This window comes from Silene latifolia, chromosome 11, assembly GCF_048544455.1.
Source record: "Silene latifolia isolate original U9 population chromosome 11, ASM4854445v1, whole genome shotgun sequence".
Taxonomy (NCBI): Eukaryota; Viridiplantae; Streptophyta; class Magnoliopsida; order Caryophyllales; family Caryophyllaceae; genus Silene; species Silene latifolia.
Genome location: NC_133536.1, coordinates 54,072,233 through 54,082,780, shown reverse-complemented (window position 1 = coordinate 54,082,780; position 10,548 = coordinate 54,072,233). Strand labels below are relative to the sequence as shown.

At 36.2% G+C, this 10,548-nt stretch overlaps 2 protein-coding genes across 2 annotated transcripts; one reads left to right on the top strand and one right to left on the bottom strand.

The window, feature by feature from the left end:
* The first annotated feature begins 1,965 nt into the window (after window positions 1–1,965).
* Window positions 1,966–7,686, top strand: LOC141611650 (calcium-dependent protein kinase 26-like). The gene is made up of 9 exons (XM_074430234.1): window positions 1,966–2,141; window positions 2,629–3,505; window positions 4,100–4,243; window positions 4,468–4,620; window positions 4,947–5,062; window positions 5,299–5,466; window positions 6,288–6,512; window positions 6,706–6,850; window positions 7,208–7,686. The coding sequence occupies exons 2-8, from the start codon at window positions 2,728–2,730 to the stop codon at window positions 6,826–6,828; spliced, it is 1,707 nt and encodes a 568-aa protein (XP_074286335.1). The 5' UTR covers window positions 1,966–2,141; window positions 2,629–2,727; the 3' UTR covers window positions 6,829–6,850; window positions 7,208–7,686.
* Window positions 7,687–8,123: 437 nt separating this feature from the next.
* Window positions 8,124–10,548, bottom strand: LOC141611651 (uncharacterized). The gene is made up of 4 exons (XM_074430235.1): window positions 10,190–10,548; window positions 9,080–9,723; window positions 8,402–8,602; window positions 8,124–8,313 (listed from the first exon to the last, which is right to left on the bottom strand). The coding sequence occupies exons 1-4, from the start codon at window positions 10,428–10,430 to the stop codon at window positions 8,272–8,274; spliced, it is 1,128 nt and encodes a 375-aa protein (XP_074286336.1). The 5' UTR covers window positions 10,431–10,548; the 3' UTR covers window positions 8,124–8,271.

Sequence of the window (10,548 nt, the reverse complement as noted above, 5' to 3'; positions counted from 1 at the left end):
TAACTATTCCAATTAAGAAAGTAGTAAAGTAAAAGTAAGGGTCGAACCCAAGAGAAGGACTCGTAAACTAAAGACTCGGTTTTTGAACTATTAATCACTAATTAAGACTCTAATAATAAAACTAAGACTCACTAATCAACTTTATAAACACATAATGGTTATAAACAATGATAGACAAGTGCTGAACATAAATAAGAGAGGTTTGAATTGATTGGTGACATAATTAATAAGAAAGTTGTGACATTTACTTGAAAGACAATCTAATAAACACTTGGTATGCAAAGAAATGACAATAATGAGAGAAAACTTGGTTCAATCCAACCCTTTTACCAAACCTTAAGCTAATAATCCCCTATTTTCCTTCCCCTTCTAATAATCTAAGACAATTGTTCAAAAGATGATAACCAAACACCTTAAATCATGTGAGAGATCCTTTTAAGATGGATACATGCATATAAACTACACATGACATACAACCTAGAGCAATAACAACAATTCCAATTGAACAATGATAAAATATGCTTTTGGTTAGATGAAGACAACCTAACAAAGAACACACATGTATAACCTTCTCCTAAAGATGCAAACTTTAAGTAAAATATGCAACAAATGAGAATGCTTCTACTAATTCCAAGCAAGATTTAGCTAACCAACATAGAATATGCACTAGTTAGACATTCACATGAAAGAGTGATCATTTGTAGCACATATTAATCCAACTTCAACAATAAACACAAAGGAAATACATTAATTAACAAAGGAAAGGATTAAAGGTTCATACAATTGCTTAGGAATGGAAATTAGGATGAATTACACTAAGAAAGGAAGTTTAGCCTTCCATAATTTGATTACAATGCACTAAATGAAGAAAAATTTACATAAATTAAAGAAAGATTAAGTTTTAGTTATTACAAGATTAGTCTCTAAGTAAGATGATTTTTAGATCTCAAAAGTGTTGGGTATATATGGAGCTGCACCCCTTTTTAGGTTAAACATGGGATTTGGGCCTCCAATTACGCAAAAGACGTGACTCTAATGACGTGGCTGCGATGGTGTCGTAGGCTGCGATGGAGGTCTGATCTTCGAGCTTCAAAACTTGTCTTCACTTTGTTATCCTCCCGTCTTGACTCCGTGTTGAGGGATTCATATGACTTATCTACCTCTTCCTTCTAGTTGACCAGACATTGACTTTGTTGATCGGCCGGCGTTGACTTTTGTTGACATTGAGTTGACCTCCAAGCCATCTACACCATTAATAACAATCGACTATTACAAGCATAAAAAAGAGTTACAAAACCGAGGTTTAAGTCATTAGAAATGCGAACTCCCTACATAACCCGAAACTTTCTCAATCTATTATTAAACTATTTACTTTAGATACTTTATTTAGCTAATAACAACTAATTGATCCGATAATATTTGACACTATCATGAGCATATCAATCGTTTAGTCAATAAAAGTCTCCTTTTTGGTATGAATCATTTTTCAGTCCTTTATTTCAGGTATTTTCCAGTTATTCCTAATTTAGTTTCATTAGCAATAAAGACAAGAGTAATTCGTCGATGGTTCGTCGCTTGTCGGATAAAGTTATTTGTCAACGATGTTTGGAACCAATAAAAATGTAAATTATAAAAGGTAAATTTTCTCTCCTAGTGAATCAAACTGTTGCATGAAAATAATACGAGGACGAGTTCAATTGTCAAATTGGTTTTCCCCTATACATCTCTAAGTATCGTTCTATTAATGAATTATCTCTCTCTGAAAAAAAAAAAATTAAATAAATGATTATAAGCAATCAATGATTTTACAATTAGTCTCACTATAGATGGATATATCCGTCTAAAGTGAAAGGTGGGTCAAATATGTTTAAAATGGTGATATTTTTGAGCCCCACCATGCAATTTATTGTTTGTCTTATGCTTAAAGTGAGTTAATATTTAACTCGTTTATAACTATAGACGAATATCTCCCGTAGAATTTGTGATGATTTTATACCTTAACTGTTATCAACATGAGCTAAGGAATTTGCCTTGAAAGATCTTTCTGTCAGCTGATCATCACATCTTAAAGTCTTCACTAATAAATCTCTCTTCTCTTCTTTTATGATTACTGTTTCAATCATATCCTTCACTGCACTCTGGTATACTTTTCTTCTCTCCTTTCTCTCTTTCTTTGTACATGGATACAGCTGCTAGCTAGATCTACTTTCCTAATTTTGCATTTATTTCTCATTTTTATTTGTTGATTTAGCTTTATTTAGTTAAAACTATTGTTTGCTACTTTTCTTTTCCTAAATCTCAGTTCACTGTAAGTAGAGCCGTAGAGGGGAACCTAGCTAGTAGCAAAGGGTAGCACTCGCTACCCCCAAAATTTCAGAAAATGGTTAAAATTATGGATATTTGTTACCCAAATTTGTTATATATGGAGCTTAACATAAGTATAAAACAATATTAGAAAAATTTGCTACCCCAAAACTTTATTTCTATGTTCGCCCCTGGAACTAAGTGTTTTGTTTGCCTTTTGTTGCTAAAAAGTTGATAATTGTTAATGTTGTTGATTAAGCTGTGAAAAGACTGTTAATTTGGATGTAATTGTTGATGTTTTTTGGTGGGTTTATGTTGTTTCAGAGTAATTATATTGGTTGGATGAGAAATTTTGGTGTTGAATGTGAAAGATTTGAGCTTTGTCCTGTTTTTGTAAGAAGTTGGAGGAATTGAGATTGTTTCATGGGCAACACATGTCGGGGTTCTTTCGGGACAAATTTTTTTCAGGGCGAAAATAAGCCCGAAGATCATTCACCTTCCACCAATTCGAATACCACTAGTAGTCATTACTCAAAGAAAAACCCTTCTGATCTTTCTCCCACTAGTTTGAGGACCCAAGAGCTTATAAACCAAGAATTCGGCCGCGAAAACCCTCCAAAGAAAGATAATAACCCTGCTGTAGTGGCCATTAGTAAAGATAATAACATGAGGAAGCAAAATGATACCCAAGCTTACTTTGTGTTGGGTCATCAAACGGAAAACATCCGTGATCTTTACATGTTAGGTCGTAAATTGGGGCAAGGGCAGTTCGGGACTACTTATTTATGTACTGAGATTGCTACTGGGATTGAGTATGCATGTAAATCCATATCGAAAAGGAAGTTGATATCCAAGGAGGATTTAGAGGATGTTAGGAGAGAGATTCAAATAATGCACCATTTGGCTGGTCACAAGTATATTGTGACCATTAAGGGTGCCTACGAGGATCCATTATATGTACATATTGTGATGGAACTTTGTTCTGGGGGAGAGTTGTTTGACCGTATCATTCAGAGAGGGCAGTACAGTGAGAGAAAAGCAGCTGAATTGACTAAGATTGTAGTTGGGGTTGTGGAGACATGCCACTCTCTTGGGGTAATGCATAGGGACCTCAAGCCTGAAAATTTCTTGTTGGTTAATAAGGATGATGATTTTTCACTCAAAGCCATCGACTTTGGGTTGTCGGTCTTCTTCAAACCAGGTATTAAAGCAAGTAACTTTTCCCTGTCCCCTTGCTGGTTTCCATTTTGACATTGTCTTTACGTTTCGTTTAGTTCCAATTTATATCTGAAACGCTATAGTAATTCACTGTAGGTAAGTATTATTACTTTATTAGTATAGTCGTGACACACGATTAATTTGTAGTCATATAGTGAAAGCATGGCTTTCAGCTTCATTGTATGCCATGAGCCTACCATTGAGCTATTGAAAGCAAAGACCACATATTAGAACTTTGGTCATGTTGTTTTCGCTAGATTCCTAGTGTTCACTCTGTACTTTCTAAATTTTAATTTTGAGCTAAATTGCTTTAATTGCAGCTGCTTAGATGATAAAGTTAGCCTCTATAGACACTGTCTCATATTTATATAATGTGAGACCAACTTTATCTGTTAATCTACAAAATGATGACAAAAATGAAAAAAAAAAAAAAAACTAAAATGAAAAAGAACTTGCCCAATTACATGAGTCAATCTCTTCAGATTGTGTAGATATTATTTGACATTTGTAAGCTCTCACTAATTAGCACCGAGTTTCCAATTTTGGAAGAGTAAATGAAGGTGATTTGTTACTGCAGGTCAGGTGTTTACTGATGTGGTTGGAAGCCCTTACTATGTTGCACCCGAGGTTCTTTTGAAGCGCTATGGCCCAGAGGCAGATGTATGGACTGCAGGAGTTATATTATACATTTTGCTCAGTGGTGTACCTCCATTTTGGGCTGGTATGTAGTTCTTGCAATATTTATGTCCTTATGCTGTCAGCTTATTTTACTCCTCATATTACTTCATATATCTGTGTCTGACACTCAGCATTTTCATAAAAATGCCCAAGTCTGATACTTGGACAGGCACCCATGTCGGTTATTTCTAGCCGTTTATAGTAAAATAGGTCATCATTCCAATTCATAAACATTGATTTCATTTTCTTTCATGTTTTCTTGCTCAGAAACACAACAGGGAATATTTGATGAAGTTTTGAAGGGTCAGATTGACTTTGACTCGGATCCATGGCCCTTAATTTCTGATAGTGCAAAGGATCTTATCAGAAAGATGTTGTGTTTGCAACCTTCAGAAAGATTAACTGCCCATCAGGTCTTATGTGAGTTATATTCCCTGACACTCAGTTAGCTTATGCGGTTCATATACTCCCTCCTATTCACTATTCTTCCCCTTTCCTTTTTGCACAAGAAATAAGAAAGTGAATTTGGACCACACAAAACACACTACCCCACATGCAATTTAATTTGGACCACACAAATCAACCCAAAAAAGGAAATAGGGAAGAAAACCCGAATAATTCGAATAAGGAAATAGGGAAGAATATAGTGAATAGGAGGGAGTATAAGGCTATATGGACGTTAATATTTCTCTCATGTTATGTTTTGTGGGAACCTGGTTTACCAAATTAGAGTTACTATGTTTTAGGTCATCCTTGGATTTGCGAAAATGGGGTCGCACCTGATAGAGCATTGGACCCTGCTGTTCTTTCTCGTCTCAAACACTTCTCTGCTATGAACAAGCTGAAAAAAATGGCTTTAAGGGTATGCATCTTATTAAAGTTTAACTTCCTTGTTTAGGTTGGCATTCCATTCTGGTAGTTTTCTTTTCCGAATCTTACTGTGGTTTCCTGAATTTAATAGTTTGTCCTCGAATCTTTTCCAGTTTGTTTTCAGCTTAAATATATTTTTACAACAAATAAAATAGATTGTAAAGAAATTTAATTGAGAACAAAACAGAAGAGATACTCATCTTCCTTTCTCCGTCTTTTTGCTGGCAGGTTATAGCTGAAAATTTGTCAGAGGAGGAAATTGCTGGACTGAGAGAAATGTTTCAGTCGATGGATACTGATAACAGTGGTGCAATTACATTTGAGGAGCTTAAAGCTGGTTTAAAAAGATACGGTTCAAACCTTAAAGATACAGAGATTCGTGATCTGATGGATGCGGTAATGCTGTTTTATTGAACTGGTGATACCTTTCCTTTTGTTTCAAACACTCTTGTTTTTTTCACTGGCACCAACACAACCTATTCTTTGATTTCTATGAAAGTGAATTTTGCTTCTGAATTGTAGTCTGGTGGTTTGATTGCACATTCACACTCATTGGTAGACCCATGTGTCATGACTGGGATTTTTACCACCGTAAAATATTTTTTTCTCTTTTATTTTATTCAAATATGGTGTTGAAACAACAACAATTACCGGATTACCCCAAGGCCTCAATGGCTCCCACAAATTGCGAGGTAAGGAGGGGTCGGATGTACACAAACTTGCCCTTGTGTTAGCAACACAAAGAGGCTGCAGTTCTTTCTATTGTGAAGTATCAGTCATCCAATGCAGTTTTCGATTTGCCACTGCTTGCACTACATGTTTTTTTAGGACATTTTGAAAATGCATTGCTCCCTTTGTTCATTTGTCATAGGTAGAAGTATTATCTATATTTGTCACAAGGATTGTTTAGAGTCTGACTTCTGGGCGGGATAACCTATTTCATAGTATATCATCTGCTACACGGTTTTGACTAATGTGAACTTTATAAGCTGTATTTCTGTACTTACAATTTGGCATGTTAAGATAGATCGTGGAAACTGTGTTGAAGAAAAAAATTATTCTCTAATTGGGATCTTGGATCATGATACTCTTAATATTGTATATTATCCTAAATCGTTATTCCTTTTGTTTTGACGATACTGGAGATTAAGTGTTCTATTAGTGACATCACCTTCCTTCTTTAAACCATCTTTCTTCTTAACCATTTTATCTCACAGGCTGATATTGACAATAGTGGTACCATTGATTATGGGGAATTTATAGCTGCCACTATTCATCTAAATAAGCTCGAACGCGAGGAACATCTTGTGGCTGCATTTCAGTATTTTGACAAGGATGGCAGTGGATCTATTACAATTGATGAGCTCCAGGAAGCATGTCAAGAGCAGGGACTCAATGATCTCTTCCTTGAAGATGTAATTAAAGAAGTGGATCAAAATAATGTAAGTTGTTCAACCCTAGCCCTAAAGTTACGAGTTGTTTTGAGTAAGGGGTCAAAATTTTACTGATTTATTATCCTACAAAAGTAGATTCAGTTGGACTTGCGAGTACGGGCATATTTTAACAGGTGTAGTTGCTATGCTCCCATAGGACCTATAAGCGATGTTGACCTAGGTCGTTTTGTTTTAACTTCAGGATGGGACAATTGATTATGGCGAATTTGTAGCAATGATGAGAAAGGGAGATGGTGCGATAGGCAGAAGGACCATGCGCAACAGCTTGAATATCAGCATGAGAGACGCTCCTGGAGCTCACTAGTCGTCTATAGTTGTTTCATACGGTGCTGATTTTTTCTTAATATCCTTCTTTCTCTTGGCTTAAGTTGACTATTGACGGATCAAATATATATTTTTGATAGTTAGGCCCTCGTGTTTCCACATAACATTCACTTAGTTGAGTTGGATTTAGCTTGCAACTTATATCTCTCAAGATCGCTTACCGATTATACTGATGCAGAACAATTTATGACTCAGTATACAGTGACAATTTGTGTCATTATGTGTCAGTTACATAGATCTCATCTTATTACTTCGAGTCCAATGATAAAGGTTTTCTTTTGTGTCATTTGTTTCGATTCAATTCAATATTCTTCAGCTTTTCCCTACTCCTTTATGAACATACAGTATGATGATTGCAGGTTTGTACAGCAATGGACGTGTGAAACAACAAAACGCAGTCATGTTCTTCCTCGTTTCAAGTTGTGTGTTTTCGGAAAGGTTGTATGGTTGAGAGCCTTAGAAGTGGGACAAAGTAGAACATACAATCTCAATACCAAGTGCTCTGGAATGATTCCCTTTAACTGCTTTGTTTGATTCGTCTGATCATTTGTTACGAAGGACAGTGTCTGCTCGACTAGTATCAGTCTCATTTCTTACCTGACATTCAGAGAGGGATTTTGGTATGCAGAAAAGCAGGATTTGTCAGATTTTGGTTGAAAGTGTAATATTCAAACCTGTAACACTATGTGCTATGCCATGAATCGAAATAGTATTGTGCTTAAATGTAGTCCATGTTTCTTTTTATCATTATTTCTTGGGGTTTTTTGTCAAAAACTACCTTATATTTAGGGGTATTTGTAAAAATACTACCTTAAATTATTTTTCTTGTTTTAAACTATCTTCGTTTTCTCATTTTTTGGTCAATAACTACCTATGCCGAAAATATAGCAAGATTTGGTCGATTTAGCGACATTAACCTATCTCATATGTCTTTGTTAACATCAAACGACAATGATCAATCGCATTCAATCGACAATTTGACTTTAGATAAGAAAAATTTATGAATTTCACTTTTCAATAATAACTACAAACATCTACTAAAGTTAAGCGTAAGTACATCATCACTTCCCAAAATCAGGCCTAAGTAAGATTAAAACATAAAAGAGTCGTGTGAGACAGGTTAAAGCCGCAAAACAGACCATATATGTCTAGACTCTTAGCGTAGGTAGTTATTGACCAAAAAATGAGAAAACAAAGGTAGTCTAAAACAAGAAAAATAATATAAGGTAGTATTTTTACAAGTACCCCTAATTTTAAGGTAGTTTTTGACAAAAAATCCTTATTTCTTGTGTGGGAACTATAAACAGTTACAGTTTAGTGAGTGATTTTGCGTTATTTAACAAATCAACGGTACCAACAGAAAAATAAGACATCTTTAGAATTACAGAAAACTGTAGTCTTATATATTTCACATGTCTGTATTTCAAGTGATTGTCGCAGCAGTCTCATTCCTAACAGCTATTTCCTGCAAAATGCAAATAGATTCAACAGCACCTTTTAGCACCATGTATATCTGACACTGATAAAATTGAATTCTTTGTAGAGGCGTGTACCTTTACTTGGCAGTCACTTGAGAGAATACATGTCGATGAAATAGCAAAATCACGGTCTAGTAACCACCCGGCCTCTGCATAAGTTTCACCATTCCCGTCTTCCTTGAGCGAGCACCATAACTGTCGTGGCAGGCCAATCAAATCATTTTCGTCTCTGACAATCTTGTCTATGCTGCTTCCCCTGACTTCTTGGATTAGTTCCTGTCAAATTGACACATTAGAAATCACAAGAAGAAAATAGCCAAGATTATTGTAAAGATATCAATCAATGTTATGCGAGAGACGTACTATTGACTTTACTAGACTTGGCAAATGGATTATTTGGGTCCGGTCTTGGTCAATTAGCTTGGGTCAAACCAGGACGTGTTTATATTTCGGCTTGGGTTGGGTCATTTTGTGCTTCAGGTATGTCTATCAGGTTTTTGTATGGCTAATTTCAAGCCCGATCATTTTTCTGGCAATGGTTACGGGCCGGGGATGATCAATCGAAATTTAATTCAACTCATTTCGTACCGATTAATCTCGCATCCAACAAAGTTCAGATTGGATATGGTCAATTCGAGCTTTGAGACTTATTGAGATCGCAAAATTTGGGTTTGTTTCCGATTGGAAAACTTTGCAAGTTTTAAGTCTCTTAAGTAACATAATATCTGTGTGATTTTCACAAAATGAACTCACATTAGAGGAACTCTGATAGCTAGCCAGAGCAGTCGTGCCCTGCCAGGCACCAGCAACATCAGAAGCATTTAGCTTCACAGTAGATGCGAACGCTGAATCACGTATAGCACAACCGCCCAACTGATCGCCATTTCTAAACGGCCCATACCACTGCTCACAAAACACTCTAATCTTCACCAATTTCATCTCTGAACCCTCAAATCGAACAATCTGAATAACTCTCACTCGGGACTCCTTATCCCGAGGATCAACCAAACAATGCTCAACTTCAATCACTTTGTATCTTTCAGTCTCGTCCACCACCCAAACCGATACATAACAACCTGTGCTCTGATATCCAAAGCCTAATGTTTTGTTACTTTGTTCACCTCCTATATTCTTTGAATCAGTGGTGTGAATTGTGGCAGCATCGGCCTCACATCCAACAGTTGGGAGTAGTTTTATAGATTTGTATGATAAGAGCAAGTTTTGAGGTTCGGCTAGTGTTGGGCATTGAGTTTGCCAGTCAAACACCTTCACTTCCCATTCTCTGTAAGCTTCAGGGACTACTGATTCAGGAAGTTCAATGGGTTTGCCTTCGGTTGTGAAGTCTGCTCCAAACCCGTCCCATTCACCCGATACCTTGCTAGCAAATTCAGACCAACCTTAAAAGACAAAAATGTTTTTGTTAGTGTCTTAATAATCATAATACTAGACATGACAAACGAGTTATTTAGATCGGGTCAACAATCGTGGTTATTAAGGTTTTGTTTGCCACAAAATGATCAGTCATAGAAATTGGTCTAATTCAGATTGTTCTTATCAGGCGCGGTTGGTTTGGTCGGGTCTATATAACGCCAATGTTCAAGCGGATTAATACCGTATCTACCATTTACAGAGCGGGGACGAAAAATCTCAGCAGGCAAACTAGTAATATCATAAAGCTAAAACAGAAAAAATGGAGCTTTGAACAAAAAATTTCAGAAATTTCGTTGTCCCAGGCTAACCCCGTTAGTTCCGCCACTGCGTAAGTGAGTATTCAATTAATGAAAATCTTATTCTTGAGAGTCTTGTAGAAACAATTAAATCTAAGCAAACAATTGTGCAATATTGGGGGTTAGAAGAGCGTACTGTTATTAGGAGCAGGTGTGCTGAAGTTACTGCTGTACTGAAGCTCAACTTCTGGTGTAGTGGTCTTAGCAACTGAACAGATGGTTAATTTACTGCTTGATAAGGCAGTAAAATTAGAGGTTAAAGAAGGTAAATTATGGATTAATTTTGGTAAATTAGGATTGTTGTGAAAGCTAGAAATGGAATTAGGAGAAATAAGAGCCCTGCTATGTGATGAGATAACAGCTGCTGAAGAAGCCATTTCTGTGATTTTTTTTTTTTTTTTTGTGTCCAGATACTGTTTTCAGTTCATCAGTCTGTTACCATAGCAGGGCACCCCCATGGATGGAATATTCTTAGCCACAATATACTGACCACCT